Source organism: Carassius gibelio, chromosome A11 (assembly GCF_023724105.1).
Source record: "Carassius gibelio isolate Cgi1373 ecotype wild population from Czech Republic chromosome A11, carGib1.2-hapl.c, whole genome shotgun sequence".
NCBI lineage: Eukaryota > Metazoa > Chordata > Actinopteri > Cypriniformes > Cyprinidae > Carassius > Carassius gibelio.
Genome location: NC_068381.1, coordinates 11440539 through 11461622, shown reverse-complemented (window position 1 = coordinate 11461622; position 21084 = coordinate 11440539). Strand labels below are relative to the sequence as shown.

General features: G+C 37.8%; 3 protein-coding genes across 20 annotated transcripts in view; all 3 read left to right on the top strand.

Moving 5' to 3' along the window:
- Positions 1-21084, top strand: part of nfasca (neurofascin homolog (chicken) a) — an 87193-nt gene that overhangs the window by 27182 nt on the left and 38927 nt on the right. For 11 of the 18 annotated variants that reach the window (XM_052609781.1, XM_052609787.1, XM_052609796.1 and 8 more), the window contains exons 2-4: positions 13420-13478; positions 17633-17807; positions 20696-20713. In XM_052609781.1, coding sequence (XP_052465741.1) covers positions 17714-17807; positions 20696-20713 — 112 coding nt within the window. In that variant the 5' untranslated portion in view covers positions 13420-13478; positions 17633-17713. The remainder of the gene's footprint in view (positions 1-13419; positions 13479-17632; positions 17808-20695; positions 20714-21084) is intronic. The other 7 variants (XM_052609798.1, XM_052609790.1, XM_052609795.1 and 4 more) reach the window with 2 other exon arrangements.
- LOC128022828 (E3 SUMO-protein ligase ZBED1-like) lies at positions 902-3772 on the top strand. Its single transcript, XM_052610607.1, has 2 exons — positions 902-1193; positions 2720-3772. Exons 1-2 carry the CDS (start codon positions 978-980, stop codon positions 3770-3772), a joined length of 1269 nt encoding a protein of 422 aa, XP_052466567.1. The 5' UTR covers positions 902-977.
- On the top strand, positions 3794-5052 carry LOC128022352 (uncharacterized). Its single transcript, XM_052609799.1, has 2 exons — positions 3794-4182; positions 4570-5052. The coding sequence occupies exons 1-2, from the start codon at positions 3882-3884 to the stop codon at positions 4926-4928; spliced, it is 660 nt and encodes a 219-aa protein (XP_052465759.1). The 5' UTR covers positions 3794-3881; the 3' UTR covers positions 4929-5052.

Here is a 21084-nt window from a genome sequence, read left to right as displayed (position 1 = left end):
AAAACACATGGGGAGGGGCAGGGGACCCGTGTCCCAGGAGGTGGGATGGCACAGCTACGACCATTAAGAGATCCAGAGTGTATTTAATCACCACAGTAACCCCAGGCAGACGGACCCATCCAGGAAATGAGTCACAGATGTGATTTTTGTAAACCATCACTCCTGCTAACCATCTTCACTCCAAAAATCACTTCAAGAATGTTGAACCTGAGATGCCAATAAAAAAAAAATAAAAAAAAAAAAAAAAATATATATATATATATATATATATATATATATATAAAACAATTTTTAACAGTGTGCAAAGAAAATAAAGAAATAGATTTTTTAAAAACGATTTCCTTCTGTGTTATTGGTCTTTTTTTACAGATGTTAACACAAAACTACAGAATAAAAAAATATCTACATATAAGAGAGGAAGATTTTTTATGATTTTTATGATTTTTCAAATATCAGCATCTTGGGCCGATGCCGATATTTTAAAAATGTCAAATATCGACCATGTATCATAAAACACATAAAAATCATAACAGATATCAGTTCTTATAAGCAGAGGTGTAAAGTACTTGAGTAATTTTACTTGATTACTGTACTTAAGTATTATTTTTGGGGATTTTTACTTTACTTGAGTACAATTAAAAATCAATACTTTTACTTTTACTTAATTACATTTTTTTAGAAAAAAAAGTACTTTTTACTCCTTACAATTTTATTTACAGTCAAAAAGTACTTATTTTTTGGAGATCACTTCATTCTATTTTCCCTTGCTATTACCAAACCAATTGAATTGCGCTGATGCCCAGTTTAATTTAAATGTTATTTATTCTGCCTATGAAAATCGTTTTCACATTATATGAAATTGGTCAGACATGTTCATTGGTCCTTTGGAAGTGACGTCATGTCACATCTATTACCACAATGCACAGCACCTTGACCTGGAAATTAGAGAAATTATAACAGTCAATCAGTGGAAGAAAATGGAGGAAGTATGTGATTCATCAGCAGCTGCGAGCAGCACAGTCCAAAATCAGCCACAGGATCAAGAGCACCCGTGGCCGTATCTTCGCGAATTCTTTTCTTTTAGTGGTGTAAATAAAGATTCATTCAAGATGAAATGTGTCCTCTGTCTCCCGCTTAATAAAGAAATATCGGCCTTCAAAAGTTCGCCATCAAACCTAAGGAAGCATATTGAGGTAAGTACATTAAGTATTTTGTTTTACTGATAGTTTTTTTTTTTTTTTTTTTGGGTGTGCATGTTTTGACGTTGATGGCGCGCCTTTTATATGTGTAGTAGGCCTATTTTCACTAATGCATGCGATTGACAATATAAGGCTCACGTAATAAAATGCTAAAATGCATTTGTAATTGTCTGTAAATTATTTGCTATGGTAACGTTAGGTCCACGGGAAATTTGGCGCCTATTGGAGCTTTGAATAATCATTATCATTCCGTGCTCTCATTGTGTTTGAATTCATGCAAAACACAAGAAAACCAAGCGAGAAATTTTTATTTTTAATAATTACCAAACATGTTGTATTGTCAAAACGGTAACACTTTACAATGAGGTTGATTAGTTCATGTATTAACTAACATTAAATAACCATGAGCAATACATTTGTTACTGTATCTGTTAATCTTTGTTAACGTTAGTTAATAGAAATACAGATGTTCATTGTTTGTTCATGTTAGTTCACAGTGCATTAACTAATGTTAACAAGATATAAAGTATTAGTAAATGTTGAAATTAACATGTATACGTGCAGTTCATTATTAGTTCATGTTAACTAATGTAGTTAACTAACGAACCTTATTGTAAAAGTGTTACCATCAAAACTAATGTAATGAAATCAATTCACCCTGTCATGTCAGCCTTACAGTCCTGTGTTTTTGTCAATATAATCAGAAATAAAATTAATGTTTGATTGTCACTAAATGCTACTGTATTTCTAAAATCAACAAGTATTTAACATTATAAAGTGTGCAATTGGCTGCAAATGTCAGTTTTATTAAAGGGTTAGTTCACCCAAAAATGAAAATAATGTCATTAATGACTCGCCCTCATGTCGTTCCAAGCCCGTAAGACCTCCGTTCATCTTCAGAACACAGTTTAAGATATTTTAGATTTAGTCCGAGAGCTTTCTGTGCCTCCATTGAGAATGTATGTATGGTATACTGTCCATGTCCAGAAAGGTAATAAAAACATCATCAAAGTAGTCCATGTGACATCAGTGGGTTAGTTAGAATTTTTTGAAGCATCGAATACATTTTGGTCCAAAAATAACAAAACCTACGACTTTATTCGGCATTGTATTCTCTTCCGGGTCTGTTGTCAATCCGCGTTATGCTGAATAAAGTCGTAGGTTTTGTTATTTTTGGACCAAAATGTATTTTCGATGCTTCAAATAATTCTACCTAACCCACTGATGTCACATGGACTACTTTGATGATGTTTTTATTACCTTTCTGGACATGGACAGTATACCGTACATACATTTTCAGTGGAGGGACAGAAAGCTCTCGGACTAAATCTAAAATATCTTAAACTGTGTTCCGAAGATGAACGGAGGTGTTACGGGCTTGGAACGACATGAGGGTGAGTCATTAATGACATCTTTTCATTTTTGGGTGAACTAACCCTTTAATGCTGTAATCAGAGAGTGTATGTGTAATTGTTACATTTATTGCATACAATATAAATATTTATTTGTTGTTTTTACAGAGAATGCACCCAAATTACCTCAAAAACTACTCTAAATTGACAGCACAGAAGAGAAAGATCGGGACCTCCACCCATGCTTCCAGCAGTAAGCAACTGAAAGTTGACTCAGTTTTCCCAGTCAAACATGTGTCTCCAGTCACTGTGAACAAAGCTATATTAAGGTACATCATTCAAGGACTTCATCCTTTCAGCACTGTTGATCTGCCATCATTTAAAGAGCTGATTAGTACACTGCAGCCTGGCATTTCTGTCATTACAAGGCCTACTTTACGCTCCAAGATAGCTGAAGCTGCTCTGATCATGAAACAGAAAGTGACTGCTGCCATGAGTGAAGTTGAATGGATTGCAACCACAACGGATTGTTGGACTGCACGTAGAAAGTCATTCATTGGTGTAACTGCTCACTGGATCAACCCTGGAAGTCTTGAAAGACATTCCGCCTTTGCACTTGCCTGCAAAAGATTAATGGGCTCTCATACTTTTGAGGTACTGGCCAGTGCCATGAATGATATCCACTCAGAGTATGAAATACGTGACAAGGTTGTTTGCACAACCACAGACAGTGGTTCCAACTTTCTGAAGGCTTTCAGAGTTTTTGGTGTGGAAAACAATGATATCGAGACTGAGGCAAGAAGGTGTGAAAGTGATGACACTGATTCTGAAGGCTGTGGTGAGGGAAGTGATGGTGTGGAATTCCAAGATGCCTCACGAGTCCTGGACCAAGACGATGGCTTCGAATTCCAGCTACCAAAACATCAAAAGTGTGCCTGTCACTTACTTAACCTAGTCTCAAGCGTTGATGCCCAAAAAGCTCTCTCAAATGAACACTACAAGAAACTATACAGATCTGTCTTTGGCAAATGCCAAGCTTTATGGAATAAAAGCAGCCGATCGGCTCTAGCAGCTGAAGCTGTTGAATCAGAAAGCCGGCTTCAGCTTTTAAGGCCAAACCAAACGCGGTGGAATTCAACTTTTATGGCTGTTGACAGAATTCTTCAAATTTGCAAAGAAGCAGGAGAAGGCGCACTTCGGAATATATGCACCTCTCTATAGGTTCCAATGTAAGTGTTTTTCCCCTCTATCGATGTAAACAAATGTGGGTTGTTGTTGTTTAATACTCTTTGATTATGCTGATTTCTCCTGTAGGTTTAATCCAGCAGAAATGCTGTTCTTGACAGAGTGGGCCAACACAATGCGTCCAGTTGCAAAAGTACTCGACATCTTGCAAGCGGAAACGAATACACAGCTGGGGTGGCTGCTGCCTAGTGTCCATCAGTTAAGCTTGAAACTTCAGCGACTCCACCATTCTCTCAGGTACTGTGACCCACTTGTGGATGCCCTACAACAAGGAATCCAAACACGATTCAAGCATATGTTTGAAGATCCTGAGATCATAGCAGCTGCCATCCTTCTCCCTAAATTTCGGACCTCTTGGACAAATGATGAAACCATCATAAAACGAGGTAAATGAATGCAAGCAACATACACTTGACGAATTCTAATCTGGGCAACCTTTGAGCCATACAAAAATTATTCTTTTATTTATTTATTTTTGCACTTTTTAGGAATGTTATATCCCATCTTTGGCTGTGATCTCAATATGAATATTGATGTAAAGTATTCTTGCAGCAGGTTGTAGTTATCCCTCAGTGTTTCTTGAAACAAAACTCATATGTATCATATGTGGTTTGGAAATGCAGTTAGATTTTATGCTAAAATAAGGGATTTGCATGATTTTAGATGTAGATGACTGCACGTAAATGTAGTTAATGACAAAATCCATAAAATTTGTTCCCAGTCAGAAGCCCCTCAACCAAACTTTTCTTTGTGTCTGCTCACTGTGCTTGTAGGCATGGACTACATCAGAGTGCATCTGGAGCCTTTGGACCACAAGAAGGAATTGGCCAACACTTCATCTGATGATGAAGATTTTTTCGCTTCTTTGAAACCGACAACACATGAAGCCAGCAAAGAGTTGGATGGATATCTGGCCTGTGTTTCAGACACCAGGGAGTCTCTGCTCACGTTTCCTGCTATTTGCAGCCTCTCTATCAAGACTAATACACCTCTTCCCGCATCGGCTGCCTGTGAGAGGCTTTTCAGCACTGCAGGATTGCTTTTCAGCCCCAAAAGAGCTAGGCTTGACACTAACAATTTTGAGAATCAGCTTCTACTGAAGTTAAATCTGAGGTTTTACAACTTTGAGTAGCGTGTACTGGCATTAGATTGTCTGTCTTATAGTTTGATAATTAAATACAAACAGTTCTAAAGCAGGATAAAACCTTGTATGCATTTCATTTAATGTTTTTTGAGATTAAAAGCTTAAACAAGAATCTCTAGTTTTCTTTCTTGCTTTTACTTTTACTTCTTTAATACTCAAGTACAATTTTAATGGAGTACTTTTTTACTTTTACTCAAGTAAGATTCTAGCCAGATACTTTTACTTTTAATTGAGTAAAATTTTCCCTAAGTACTTGTACTTTCACTTGAGTAAAATTTTTGAGTACTTTTTACACCTCTGCTTATAAGTTTTTCTGCTTGGCTAATGTGTTCAAGACTTTTATTTTGACGGCGCTGAGAAAGGCTGCACCTTAGAACTCTCCCTCTTGTTTTTCTGTCATAAGTATAGAAGTATATACTATAGAACTCATGATTTAAAATTATACAGAGCTTTATGCATTTGCCCACTGTCATATTCATGTCTTCTTCTCTGTGTGCTGTATGTAAAATTTGTGTTACCTTGGCTGTATTTGAAAAATACGATTCCCAATGCACACAAATATCCCAGAATACTGAGTGCTCTGTTGATTAGTGTTTACTTCCTATTTAATTATATTTTTATGAAATATTTAATTATTTGTCAAAAATACTTTGTCTTCTTAAATATGTTTATTTTACATACTTATTTTTTAATCCATTGTCAAATTATTTCAAATTTCTTAAATATCAATAATAATAAATAAATAAATAAATCGGCCCCCCTGCTTTCCAAGATATCGGCATCGGTATCGGCTGTCAAAAAAAATAGTATCGGTCAACCACTGATCAATAGCCAGTCCATCATCTGGCAAAAAAACAAAACCTGACATTTCTTTTAATCTACTATTATTTATTAGGGTACTTCTGCAGTCAATAGAGGTGTATTCTTCATGAGCTTCACAGGAATCAGCATGCATTAAATATTCATACCTGGCCTGTATGTGACCTCTCACTCTATATGTATAAAACATACAGAATACAATGTAAAAGGGTAGTTTGTGAGTGGCTCTCTGTTTTGAATTCTCTGCAGCTGTTCCTAAAGTACTTAAAAAGGGAAATCATTCATAAACATACCGTCTAGTGGTTTTTTTTTATTATAATTTTTTTTAATTATTATTACCAGAAACCTGTTCTGTGCAGTAACATACAGCTGCTGCACCTCTAATGACCCCTTATTACTTTGTATCCCAGCAACAGTACATATGTGCGGGTTACACCATTTTTATTGTTATTTTCCATTTTTGTCCCTTTGAAAGCCTGTCGCTTGGGTCAGATTTAACATCGAGGTGCCTAACAGACCTGATAATGTAAATAAAAAGGTTTCACGTTTGGTACCATCCCTTCTTGTCTTTCAAAACAACACATTGTCAACGGACACACACACGCTGGCTTGGTAATGGGCGTAGACCACACCTCCTCTGCGATGAGCGTTAGACTCAAAGACATTTACACACAAACACCCCTCACCCGATTCTGTTGCTATGGAGCCCTAGCGACCAGGTCGTCTACCACTGGCCACAACAGGAGAGTTTGTTCAGATGTGGGCAGGAAGAAAATAAAAAGATAAAAAGAAAGTGAATTGTTTACTGGGTCATTGGCAGTGTTTTGCAGTATAGTTTGAGTGTGTGTGTGTGTGTGTGTGTGTGTAGTAGGATTCATTCCTGTTGTCTCTCCCGAGCCACAAACTCATCTCACCTTATTGAGTTACTGGACATCCACACGGCAAAACAGATTTTTATAATCCACTAAAACAAAATGAATGAGATAAAATAAAAAAATCAATACAAGAACACATCAAAGAAGGTTTTCCACTGGTCTGTTTATCCGAATATGTGACCTTTCTGTGAATGGCTAAATACTGAATTAAACAGTGCAGGAGGAAATGAGAGGAAACTGAATGTGCTGGCGGAGATTAGGCAGAATCCAATTTCACTTTAGAATGGAAGAGTCTAAAGCTGTGCTCAGAGGATGTAGGAGGGTGGTCGTCTTTAAGGGTATAGGAGAAGAAGGGGGTCTTAAATATTTCAGATGTGGCACAGCATGTTTTGGACATGAAATAGACTGATAAAAACCATGAAGTTAGTATGTGGTAAATAGTGAACGAGCTCCCTTTAGATATCGGAGCATGTAATGGTGTACAACATTATAACTTAGGGGTGTAACGGTTCACAAAATTCACGGTTCGGTTCGATACGATACACTGATGTCACGGTTCGGTTCGGTTCGGTTCGATACGTTTTAGATACAGCAAAATGTAAAAACATCTCAACTTTTCAGAATGCCGCAAGCGCACCGCGGGTCATGTGACAAGAACTAACCAATCAGCTTCATCCTTTCCCGTAACAACGTTGAGAGCTCAGCCAAGATGAAGGATCAGCTGATCATAGTTGTATATGGATTGCAATTTTGAAATAAATTTAGTAGCAGAGCTACTGCAAGCGATTTTTAGAGCTGCAAATCCATTTATCCTTCGCTGAAATTTCCGCGTCACATGGAGAGAGCACGTCATTGTTGCTTAGCAAAGACAGACGCCTCATGAGCGCTTCTGCCCAAGCGCTTTGGAAAGGAGGAGAAAGACGCGCTTAGCGTTTTCCATGCGTTTTTAGGCACGATATGTGAACGGCCCCTAAGGCGCTCGCTCACTCAGCACGCGCTGAAGGCTCGTTGCAAAATGTCGAATGCCTTTAACAGACCAGAAATATAAGATCCTAAAATAACCAACAGGTCTGGTGTTTGGGTTGGATTCCCTGTAAGCTATAGTTTCTAAATGCTGCAGGGATAGTTTGCTGCGTGCATGTTTCTCCTTTTTTTCGTCTTTTCCCAGATAGTACTGACGCATATATCCCAGATATTCCCGCTGGTGTTTTTTTTTTTTTTTTTTTTTTTTTTTATTCCCGCTGGTGTACCCTGTCATGTTGCAGATGCGACATACCGTTGTTTTTTTATCCACCACTCTCTTGCCATCACCATTATAGCTTAAAGGGAATCCAAAGTGCACCCAAACACCAGACCTGTTGGTTATTGGAGGATCTTCTCATTTCTAGTCTGTTAAACGCATTGGCTATTTTGCAACGAGCCTTCAGCACGTACTGAGTGAGCGAGCGCCTGCTGAGTAGCCTAACATAAACATATAAGATGGTGTTTTTTTCTTCTTCGGGAGTGTCAGGGGCGTTGCCTGTTACGTTGTTTGGGTTATTGGGCTACCTTGTTGAACGCATATCATTATATTTCTCTCTCTCTCTTTTTTTTTTTTTTTCAAATATAATTAATTACTCCAACGAACCGTTCGGTATACATAATGCGTACCGCGTACCGAACCGAAAGCGTCGTACCGAACGGTTCAATACGAATACGCGTATCGTTACACCCCTATTATAACTACAGTTTCAAAACTGGCCATTCTTTGGGTCTTGAATTATTTGGCTTGTTTCAGGTTCACCTGACCCCATTCAGACAAATTTCTTTTTGGACGTTCGCACAGAGGGAAAACAGAAAAGTTTTCTTGGTAGCATCACTGGGATGATGATTAGATTTAAGTATTTGTTGGGGGATATTGTGAAATACCATTATAATTTAGTGGTTTTCTATTTAAATATAAGTGTTGGCAAAGCTGGTCCTTCAGAAATCATTCTAAAATGCTTATTTGATAATTAAGAAACATTTCTTATTGTTGTCAATTTTGAAAAAGTTGTTCTGCTTAGTTTTTTTTTTTTTTTGAGACCATGATGTTTTTTTCAGATGTCTTTGATGAATAGAAAATTCAAAATAATTTATTTGAAATGTAAATATTTTTTTTAGTAATATACAATACTGTCATTTTTTATCAAACTTATGCATCCTTGTTAAATAAAAACTTAATTTCATGATCTAATTGACTGATTCAGGAAGGATTTTATCCTCTACTCCCAGGATGGTAAAACCATATTTTATAATTGATCACCTTTAAAGCATTGTATTTGTTAATTTATTTTCAGTAGACAACCTAAGTAATCAACCATCCTTTAAGTAAAAGTCTTTTTGTTTTTTCATGTAGTTAAGTCTTCACAATCACATCATTTAAAACCAGTGCTGTCAAAAATGTGTTTATTTGTCGCTATGAGACCCTCAGTGCACCGTGACCCAGATCTTCTCCTCTTCTTCCCACCTTCAGTAGAGTAGGTCAGCATCTGGCAGCTTCCAGTAAAACATCCAGAGAGCCTCTTCTGCTCAGGTGGAGAGTGGATGTATATAACTAGATCTTCTTTGAAACCACATTAGAGAACACTTCAGACTAACTTTTATGCTTAAATGTCTCAACAGTGTCATTTTCCAGGTTTTTGCTGGTGTAAATCATTTCTGGATATACTTTAGGTAATATTTGACAGCAATGAGTGGGAAGAGGAGGAGGCAGAGGAGGAAGAGTTCCGGCTATAATCAGGAAGAGGCGGGATTGATTTATCGTTCCCCTTAGGGCTGGATATACGCTTCTTTCACTCCATTGCTTTTCCACCGTCTTCATCCCTCCCCCATCTTTCTCTCTCTTCCCACCAAACTACTTTTCATTCTGCTCCTCCAAGGTCCCCCTTTTCTCTATACCCTCCCTTTCCTCTCCCTGCCACCTCCTCTCGGCATCCATTCTCTCCATCCTCTCTCCTGGTATAAATAGGTCATTCTGCAACATTGAACCATCGCTCCTGCCAACCATAAGATCCACACAGATCTGCACACTTGTCTGACTTACCTTCACTGAATGTATCTGCACCTCTAGTGCAAGGTTTGGTTTCATTTAAATCATTAGTGTGTCCACAGCCAAGCTTTAGTAGGATGACATTGCATATTTTCTTCTATAAACCTTTGGACTGTTTTGCCCATCTGTGTGGGCCATTATTACTGTGGCCTTCTGACCCATAAAGGCTAATAAGATCCGGTAGTAGAGTAATCCATATTTGGGGGACAAACAGACAATAGATGTACAACTGAAAAAGCATGTAAAGATTGTGCTTCAAGGGAGGCAGGAAGAACCTTTAGTAAGCTCCAGGGAAGAGGTCTAGTGAAGTGTGAGCAAGAGGCTGTGCGTACAAATGCGTGACTGACTGGTTGTCTGGTTGTCAACGTGGGCAGAAATTCAGACCACCTTCCTCCTGGCTTTTGTGGGTTGTTTTTGGTTTGACATGTCCTTAGTCTGTCTTTTCTGTCAGAACTTTCCACATTTGTCACACAAACCTGCACTTTCCTGAAATTCTGAAATGACAGTTTAGAACATTTAGAAGATTCTTCCTGCATATATAGTCCTATATTTTTCTATCATATGTAGTCTTTTAGGTGGTGGCAACTTGCTAGGGTTTTCTGACTGTTTTTTTTTTTTTTTTTTTTTTTTGCTGTGCAGTAGCTACAATGTTTTGCAGGGTTTCTATGCAGTTGTTATGGTGTTCTGGTGGCTGATAGATGGTTGCTAGGGTGTACTCTGTAGCCTCCATTAAAAGTTGTAGAATTCAGACTGAGTTTAAACTTCTCTTTATGGTCAGAACATGACAAACACTTCAAGTTTTTGAATTCTTTAAAATTTTCCTTAACAAAATTATTATATTAATAGAAAAAATACTTTCTTGGTTCCTGCATGTTCTAATGAGTTGTATTGTTTCAAAATCAATTTCACAACATTATCAAAAACAGTAAAATCTGTGTTTTTAGGGAAATTTAAACTGACTGTTTGAGTTTCATTAAAATTAACTACTGGTCTTCCATAGTAGCATTATGATAACCACAGCTAAAGCCACACATGCCCCACCTAAATACCACGGTAAAAATGTAACTACTGTATATGGTTTCTATGTATTAGTATGAAAAAAAGTAGTCTAAATACATTTAGTATAAATTCACAAATCATGTAGCTTAATAACAAATCACAAACATACTGTAATTATATTCCATTACTCTGTTAAAACTTTAAATTAATGTCTACATTAATAATCTAATAATTAAAGCACTGTAAGACAAGCCTGCAACCTTTAGCCAAAAAAGCATAACGGCTGATGCTAACGCTCCTGCTTTCTGTTTGAATGGATGTCAATGGAAGAGAGGCTTCACTACGATGAACAGCTTTTTAGAGGAAACAGCTTATCATTTAATGATTCTTCAACATGTTTTACACTAAACAATAGTTTTGGATGGAACTATTTTTAGAGAATAATTTTGTTTTATAAGAGAAGTCAGGTGGGATACAGCTTACAGTAGGCTATTAATCATTAATTCCTAAGGTATCCGTCAAAAAAGAGTCTCATACAAACTTTGACTGAAATTCATTGACGTCAAGGATGTAATATGATTGGATATCAAGCTGATAGTTATGTTTTCTCAAATAGTAAATGTTACGAGATACCAACCTGTAAAAAGCATTCATGACTTCATTGAACTCGTAATTAAAACTTGTGAACTGGGAGTTTTCTGAGAACTACAACTTGTACCACCTGACCACCTCAGATTCATTAGGCACTATGTTTAGGCATTGATAGTCCAAGGCCAAGTGTATGAGCAGCTGGAACGTCAGTCGAACGTCACGTTGTCATCTCGCCATTATCACATGCCATGAATGGAGCATAAGTAATACGGACCCTCTCATCTTCCAATAGTAGACAATCTCTGGCTTCATCTAGCTATAAACTCATTTAAATCACAGAGTAATTTGTGTTCTTTGCTGAATTCTAGTGCTTCACACTGGATCTCACAGCGCTGTTATGTGTTTGCATTGCTGAGACTTATCAGCAAGTAAACACATCTGCTCTAGTGAGATCGTGCTGCGCTGCCGTTTGAACTTTGAGCCGAGCGGATAAATGGTCCATGTGTCCCGGTTCAAATGAGCAGCTCTGTTTCATTCCGCTTTTGGTGAATAAACATTATATCAAACATTATTGAGATCTTGTTATCATTTTATTGAGGAACATTACTGTATTATTAGCATATTATCGCCAAGCCCTATTTGCTCGCTGTTCCCTGTATTTTTCTATATAGTTTAGTAGAGTTTTACTAGGAGGTTGCTAGGGTGTGCCTAGTATTTATGAGTTGGTGGTTGATATAATCCTATTGATGGTTTATAGGTGGTGACTGTTTCTGACCATGCTGCTATGCAGTTACTACAGTGTTCTGCGTGGTTGCTTGCTGGCTGAATATTTTGACCACTGGGAAAGGCTTTAGTTCATCCCTCAGTATAAGGCTACATTCACACTGTCAGGTTTTGGGATTGACAACCACATTTACTTACAGTCTCGAAATGTCCCATTCACACAGCAACTTACTGTCTGTATGAACGTGCAAAGCACTTATTCTTTACCGGTAACATCTGATACATGCATAGACCAGCTCTCTTGCATTTTATGATGTGACAGACATCTAGTTGTCAAGTGCAGTTCCACTCACACAGCTCAGGTTTTCAGAGAATGCGGTTGTGAGTCCTGAAAATGTACAGGTGTGAGATTGTTTATAGAAAGCGGTTGTCATTCTGGTAAATGGACGTTCTGTGTGAATGTAACTGTATTAAGGACTCAAATACAGGACAGACAACCATATTCTGATGCTGTGTGAATGTGGACTAAATCTGTGGGATTATTTCACCCCTTTAATTGTCTACCATGCAAAATATAACAAAACACACTTCTCCTCAGCAAGCCAAATGATATTTCATTCATCTTCATAGCACAAATGGTGTTAGTGTTTGGAGTTAAGTCAGAAGTTATGAAGAAACATTTTCTGGACATCTCAGAATTGATGGTCACAGACAAGCTGTCGCCAAGTGGCACATTTCTAGCATGTCTTGAGCATCCTCACATCCTCACAGTGTATTGGCAGAGGGTATTTTCTGTATGTTCTCCTACTCAGCATCTTTAATGTCCATAAAGATCAGTCTGTGCTGCGTGCCACAAAAGAATGAGATGTCAGCATGATTCATGGTACCCATCTATCAGCACTTCATCCATCGCTCTTTATTTGTCACGTCTCTCTTCTTTCTATGTGTCACATGTGATTTTCTCCTTCTCACCTGGAAGCACTACATGCTGAGATGGAGATTAACATGTTAACACGTTCTCCTTTACATCTTCCCTTAGAATTATGTCAAGTTAGGAAAGGTCTTGTTGTCCGTCTGTTTGACAGAGGTCAAGCTCCCATATCTCATACAGCTCCTGTCTCAATAATCTCATCTGTCTTTAGGTCCACAGATATTGATGTGGTACATTTACTGCTAGTGAAGTGTAATGTCTTGTGTTAGTAAAGCATCTCATGTCTGCAGGTAGAGTACAGAAAATTAAAAGAAAGTCAATAAGTTTTGCTTCTGTGTGACCTTCTCTATTAAAAACCAATGGTATTTAGGTACGAGCTAAAATTAAAGCAATAATAATAAATGAATAGAGGTAAACCGAATGCACACATATTTGGAAATGATCATAAACCCTGTTTTTCCATCTTTACAGGTCTTAGAAGTCTCTGCCATCATCAGCCTTGAAATTGGCCAAATTTCCAACCATTTTGTGTAAGTTTATACTTATACGTTTCACTTTTTCCCCCCACTTTTTATCTTGATTGCTCTGCAGTGGTAAAAATTTTATTTTATGATTTAAATTTATTTATGACTAATTGTACTCTTTAGTGGTCATTAGTCATAAAAAAATAAAAAATAAAAAACACTTATAAATAGTACAATAATCAATCAGCTATTTCAGAGAGTCATATTATAATTCAATACATATTTTTATTTTATTTTATTTTATTTAGTTATTCTATTGCACCATTTAACATTCATTGGTCACTATAGAAATATTTATTTAATCACTGATTGTCACTGCTGTGATTGACCAATTAGAATCAATTCTAGAGAGCCATATTATAATATTTATCTACTACATGTATTCATTTAAATGTTGGATAAATTATCCTATATTTTTGGTATCACATGTCACTCTGAATGATGTGTTTTATCATATATAAAGTTATTTTAGTGTTCACACTGTCTTTGGGACATTATGGAAAATCTCCCTCATGCCCTCAGGTAAAACGAGTGCTACAGTTTTCACGTCTATTGAAAATAGTGTTAAAACATGCATATGGTGTGTGTAAGTGACAGCTGTAGGGGGCAACTAGTCCAGCATCCTCAAAATCTGTCTCAGTGCTGAAGGGAGCCCGAGGAGGAGTGAGTGGGGAGTCTGGGGCAGAGAGGCGCAGCTCCACTGAGGGTAATTGGCTGTGATGGGCATGTGAGTATTTATAGAGTGGGAGTATGGGTAATGTGCGTGTGTGTTTGGATGAGAAGACTGCCTGGGGCTGTACTACCATCAGCACACTAGGGGCATAGAGAGAGAGAGTGAGAGACAGAGAGATGAAACCCCAGAATGCTAGACCTTCAACATACAGTGGAACCAAGGACATTTGACCTCACAATTGCACAGTTTACATGCATCAACCACCACAGATCAATGTAAAAATCTAATCTGGCTGAAAGTTTAAATGTGGCCAGAGTCCTTTCTCTTTTTCAGAATACTAGATTGTAAATTTGAAGACATCAAAGCTATTTCAAAATGTGTCACTTTTGTCACTGAATAAGGTCTTTCAGTGGATGCTATTGAAGTGAAAGTGACATGATGTGTAGCCAGTATGGTGTCCCATACTCTGATTTTGAGCTCTGCATTTAATCCATCCAAGTGCACACACAGCAATGAGTAGTGAACACACACATACACACAGTGAACACACACCCGGAGCAGTCATTTTGCATTATTAAGCTGTGATAACCTTGACCATTAAGACCATTAAAGAGTGAAGAGTCCAGCACTATGCCCACTCACCTGCTCTGATGGAGCTCAAGTGGGTTTCAGGACTATAATGTTGTAAATGACTGTTGTAGTTGCACACTGAATCCCACCTCTTTCCCCTCCAGATATAACAAACCATTTGGGGAAAAATATACCATATGAAGGTTTCCGTTTTTCTGCTGTAAAAATTATGCGTCTCGACATCCATGCAAATAAGAGCACAAAGGCTTTTTAATTATATAGCATTAATGAATCCCAGAATGCAGTTGATGAGCTGGTGTTAACATAATTAAATGTGAGGTCTTATTTGAAAATAATTGAACTGAGGGCTGGAGTTAACTAGGGTCTAGCTGTGATTTGAAGCTGCTTTTTCTGAAATGTGTAGAGGGTCCAAAATTAACTATTAATAAATTTGAGTCTGTAATATTTCTTAGTGGCCATTTTACTTAATTATTTTTGCCCTAAAAGCTATAATAATAATCTATAATTTTTATTCTAGTCTTTTTTCTTCCATTTATATATAATAAATGTCGTAGACTTTAATATCACTTGCACTACAAGACCTGTAGTGATTTGTCTCAGAATTTGCTCAGTGAGTGACTAGCCCATTGATTGTCTGGCCTTTGGCAGGAAGCAAAACCTGCCCCCCTTTTCCTCCCATCCCCCCTCGACCTAACCGTCTAGGATGTGTTCCATAATTCCTGTCTTCACATTGCTGGGGACTCAGAATGCGAGATGCTTCTCTATAATCTCAATATAATACAGCTCACCAAACACAAAGCACTCAATCAGATGTGTCTAAACCTCAGTTCGCTCCTTTGGAATGAACCGAAAAGCCTCAGTATGATGGGGGGTCAAACTGGCAATGCTGTTGGTTTCCTCTGGTGTTTTTATAGTATTTGGGTTAGATCATTGCTGTACTGACATTCGACATATTGGGAGTTTCTCAGACAGCTGAGCCTGCCAAAGAACTCTTGCCAGAGGAGTTTCATCCTGGAGCCATGCATGCTATTTAAATTTGTGGATGTGCTTGTATTAATACAGTACATTTCAGACCTATTATGACAAGTTTTTACCTTGACACCAAAGAGGTAAATGATTTAGCAGGTTCCTGTAATTGGATTCCTGGCAGCCTAAAGAGATTCTGGCTCTTTGAAAGAGTTTGAATAAGAAATAAAAGGATGCTGAGGTCCCTGGGCTGACAGTGACCTCTCTGGCAGATTGTTTTCTGGCTTAAACCCATGTTCTCTCCAGGCCTCAGACGGTCTCTTTTTCTAACCACCAGGACTCCGTTATGACCTGATGTTCAAGTTGAAGGGCATCTCTCTTGTTTTTTATATGCTCTCCTTTGTCTCTTTATATTCGCACACCATACGTTTTGAATAACCATTTAAAAGTAGCAATGCAACTAACTTGACTTCATTTTTAAATAGCACTCAAGTAGTTCAGTGGTTTTCTATCTTTATTGGTGACATTTAGTGTAAATGTATCTGTATCAGTTTGGTCATGCAAATTCATCATATTAACCAACTGCTTCATGCATAGCTACATTATTGACAGTGGATCTTTTTCTGGGTCTGAACCATTCAGTTGTGAGTTACATGAATCACGTGAATTAATACATATACCAAAACTGTCATTATTTTAATATTTTTATTGTAAAATAGTTGTCAAATATTAAATGTTTTCCTACAACTTACCTTGTACTCTTTTACAGTTGAAACTGAAGCTTTGTTCTAAATTTCATGTTTGGCTTCTGCGAACAGTAGCTTGCCTTCTTTGATTTGATTGGCTGTCCCATTCATTTGACATTGACAAGTAAAGGCACACCTACTGTATTTGTCCAGCATGTTTCATTTTACAATCAGTTTTAGGCCTTCTTGACTGAATGACACGAGGAGGTGGCATTTGTCGTCTTCCCTTGGGAATGATGATGTACATTTGAACACATGCAGCAGATACTGATAATAAGCCAAGTCTCATTTTTCCATCTGTTTAGTACATTTCACACTTTCAACTGACAGAGAACACAGTGTTTGTAATGTCTGATTAACTGAACAACAAACCACAAGAGCAGAATGCTGGAAAATCATCATTTCACATTCATTGTGTTCAGTAGAGCGGAGCGAGAAAGGCTCCAGCCACTGTTTCTGAAATTGCAATTTTTCAATGTAATAAAGAGTCCTGCTACCCAGACCACCTGAGGCATGTGCTGCTCATTTACATAAACCAAGATCAACTATTCCAACTAGATGGTATCTGCAGGGAACAGTTTGTCACTGACCTCCAGAGTGTATGTGATGTTATTCAAGGCGATGACAAAGAGCGCATAGGAAAGTGTGGAGAGACTGTCAGTTTTATAAAGACAGGATTTGACAGCTGTATCAGTGCAGAAACACAAAGCTGCCAGAGCATACAGCTAAAGCCATAGGAGTTAACGTCTGCTATCAGACCTCAGTAGTTTTTATAACAGCCTTGTCCTCCATCCTTGAGTTCTGTGCCCCTGTCAAGGAAACAGACTGACCAGCATGAGTCCTTTTCTTCCTGGTTTGGAGATTTGTATGGTGTTGTGCACGAGTGGTGATGAGCTGATGCCACGTTTATCTGTAAGAGGGCCATTGGCTCCAGGGAACACTGGTGTCATCTGTAAATGTAGGCCAGCTTAAAACCTCCATGCATGCACAGCCCACACTTGCAGTACTCGTGAACACAGCAAGCACATAGTACACATTCAAAATGTTGTATTTTAGCATTAAAGGGTCAAAATATGAATAAATAGGACTCTATGAGGAGTCCTTTTTGGAAGGTCAGTGGCACCTCCTAAATGTCACAGTAATGTGGAGTGTGTTCCTAAATAAGCATTTTTTTCTTTTCACAGGTGATACAGCACAACTATAAGCAAGCAAGTAAATCAGTAGGGAGCTGGGACAGGAAGGGGTCAGCCAGTCGGAGGAGAGAGATGTGGACGCAGGAGCGGTGGGCGGCACTAGCAGTGTTGTCAATAATCTTGCTGCTGTCAAAGGTGGTGGCTCCAATCGAAGTTCCACTGGACCGTAAGTCATCAGTGAAATCAACATCAAACATCGTAATAAAATTCGAATATCAAAGTAAATGTATGTATATATATATTAGGGCCGGGACTTTAATGCGTTAATTGAGATTAATTAATTACACAAAAAATAATGCGTTAATTAAGATTAATTTATTACAGAAAAAAAATTCCCACATTTTTAATAACGTATTTTTGCCCCCGCGGAACGTTTCTCACTGGATGAGTTTCGGCGGACCGATTATACTGGAGCACCAACTAGCATTCGCATTTCACTGCAGCACATCGAGCCTCAAGTATCACCTCAACGCCAAACATATAGCAGCTAGCGTAGGCTTTACACTTTATGTTGAACTATCTATTATTTTGTTGGTGCAACTGGCACTTTATGTTGAACTCTTTATTGTTTTGGCCAAGGTCATTGAGAGTTGGACTTAGCATGTTATGGCCTCTGAAGCAACAGAGAGATGATTTCTAATAGTCAGGGTTTCCAATGTTCTGAATGTACTTGACAGTATTGTGTTTTACTTAAAAAACAGTTTACAGAAGGCTCCAGCACCTATAAGCTACCTGAATTTCTGAAATGTACTATTTCTAAATATGCTATTGCTACACTTAATGGCAAAAATTGCACTGGCCTGCTAGACTTGGTTGAACAAAAATAAACAATATTTTGTTGCTTAAGCTTATGTATTCAATCATTATTCAATATATATATATATATATATATATATTTAATATTTATATTTTCATTCGTGTTGAATTTTTTATAGTGGACACAAGGGAACAGAGAATCAAAATCCCACTCCAAGTCACATACTCACACGCACACATATTCAGTCCTTCATTCAGTGTACAACAACATAAACGATATACTCTGCACTAATTTGTGTTTTTGATGAGGCTTTCAAACCACTCTTTGAGGCAGTAATGGGGTTATTGTTCTGCCTTAATGCATTAAATAATAGGTGTGATATCAATATCACGTCTATTATTTAATGCATAATCAACGTTTGCCATTGAATATATATTTTTAAACAAGCTGTCACAAACAGACCAAAGTAATATTATGGGGCATATTTTCAGCACCACCCTAAATTCTAATTGCGCCTCTCAACTGGTTTTGTTTCAGGATCTAGATTTTAGGACATCAGAGCTGTGCCAAAATAATTGGTTGCACAAAATATAATCACAGTGGTTTTGTGATCTCTCAATTCCACCTTAGACCGATTAGTCAGCTAAGCAAATCTGAAAATCCCTAGTTCTGCACATTCCTACCATCTTGCTATGAGCTATGCTCTATGTTCTTACTATTTATACAACGTAATAAATGAGGCAATTCCATTCTGTCTGAACTGCTTCTTAAACAAAGAAACCAATAAATCCGCTATCTCTTCAGTTGTCTAAATGTATTTGTTTTACTCCTCCATTTTTATTATTTTTTTCTTCAGTTTCCTTCTAATAATAGCCATCCAGGTTTGGCTTAAGATCTTATGAAAAATGATTTGAGAGCTCATACAGAGGGAGACAGCCCAGCGGCGCTCAGTGCTCACCAGCTTCAACAACAGAGAGCGATTCAGCCTGACCAAGGGCTCTCAGCACCTCCCCAGATCCACTTCTCCGCCTGTATTCCCATAGCGCCATCATTCGCTTTTCCTTTTTCCCTTATTCTCACATTCCGTCTCTTGCATCATCTCTCCCTCATCTTTCTCCAGCTTTCACTACAGACCTGTCTGTGTGAACCTCTATTGATCTGTGTAGACAGAGAAGACTGGAGCACTGATCCTGACCCTGAGCACTCCATAATACCCTTCTGACCTCTTGACCTCTCTGAATGTATTCAGCAGCAAGGGCTACTGGGAAATGACAAGCATCTGATCACACAATTAATCACTGTGTTACGTCTTCTTTTGTAAGCTTATACTCCATATTACAAAAGCATTTTAAAGTCCAAGGACCATTGTTTGTATAGAGAGACAGGGCAGTTATATACATTTATATACGTATAGTATAAAATACATACACTACCAATCATGCATTTGGGGTGGATAAGATTATTTAATGCTTTTGAAAGGAGTCTCTTATGCTCACAAAGGTTCTAGCTGACCTTACACATGTGCTCACACACACTAACAAATATGTCGCTCATGACGTCCCATTCCCCCGTGACCATGCATATGTGCTGTGATTGATGTCAGATGATGAATGACAGAGATGCACCTCTTGTTATGGAAAGCACAACAGACACATGGATGCTTTCTGGTTCTATAAACTGATGAAGGTCATATTCCTTTAATTAGCGAATCACAATCGCAAAAGCAATTTTTTGACTCTTCAGAGAACATACATCACATTGATTGTGGTTATTATCGAATGTGAGAGCCCCCCCGCAAGGCCTGTCACTTTAACAGACTGACAATGAGAGACAGTCGAAGATTAAATATGCTGCCATATGGGAAGACAAATGCACCGATTATGATTTGCTAATGTGACAGTGATGTATTTTTGATTCGATGTGCTTTTTTCGGTCTTAGAATAATTTCCCCTCTCTCTGTTGTTTTATTTGCAATTTTCTCTCCACTTCATTCATCTGGTCGCCCATTAACAGGTAGGTTTATTTCTTTGGTTGCTATTTCTGGTGGTATTATGTTGAAGTAGACATAGCATTGTATGTATAACAACTGTAGCAATCATATTTTGTGGTTTGGCAGCCATTAAGTAAAATAAATATTTTTTTCTAGTCTTATAACAGTAGTTTAGTAGCAATTTTAACACATTAACATAAATGTTTTAATTGTTGCCATCACTATAGCCATGTTTCCTCACTCTCTGTTAACTCTTCACACAACTAAACTGTTTTTCTCTCCATCCGCCCTTCCTTGGAACTAACAGCAAAGATCCAGGAAGAGCGTAAGTGCTTCATTAACACGGATTAACTTGTTCATTAAATCAGCCGCTGGTTTTAATACCGCTTACAACAAAACTTATCACATCAGAAATCTAAAGAACAGACTTATTACTGAATTGCTGTTGGACATTGCCCAATCTCTTTTTAGAAGTAAAGCCAACACAGGCTAGAAAGAAGAAAAAAACTATTGAAAAGACACTCAGAGACTCAAAGTCTCAAGAGAGCTTACATAAGTTCACTGTGCTACTCTAGATAAATTATAAAGCCTATCACTTATTAAAGCTGATTAATATTCTAATGTAAGCCCAAGAGCATGTCTTTTTGGCAGGGCATGTATTTGAAGGCAAGGATTACTTGAGGGGTTTGTTAGCCG

Bases quoted from the DNA above. Each gene is read 5' to 3' on its own strand.
- LOC128022352 (XM_052609799.1), top strand. From the start codon at position 3,882: ATGCTGTTCTTGACAGAGTGGGCCAACACAATGCGTCCAGTTGCAAAA. The intron at 4,183-4,569 runs GTAAATGAATGC...CTGTGCTTGTAG, and splicing joins TGAAACCATCATAAAACGAG to GCATGGACTACATCAGAGTG.
- LOC128022828 (XM_052610607.1), top strand. From the start codon at position 978: ATGGAGGAAGTATGTGATTCATCAGCAGCTGCGAGCAGCACAGTCCAA. The intron at 1,194-2,719 runs GTAAGTACATTA...TTGTTTTTACAG, and splicing joins ACCTAAGGAAGCATATTGAG to AGAATGCACCCAAATTACCT.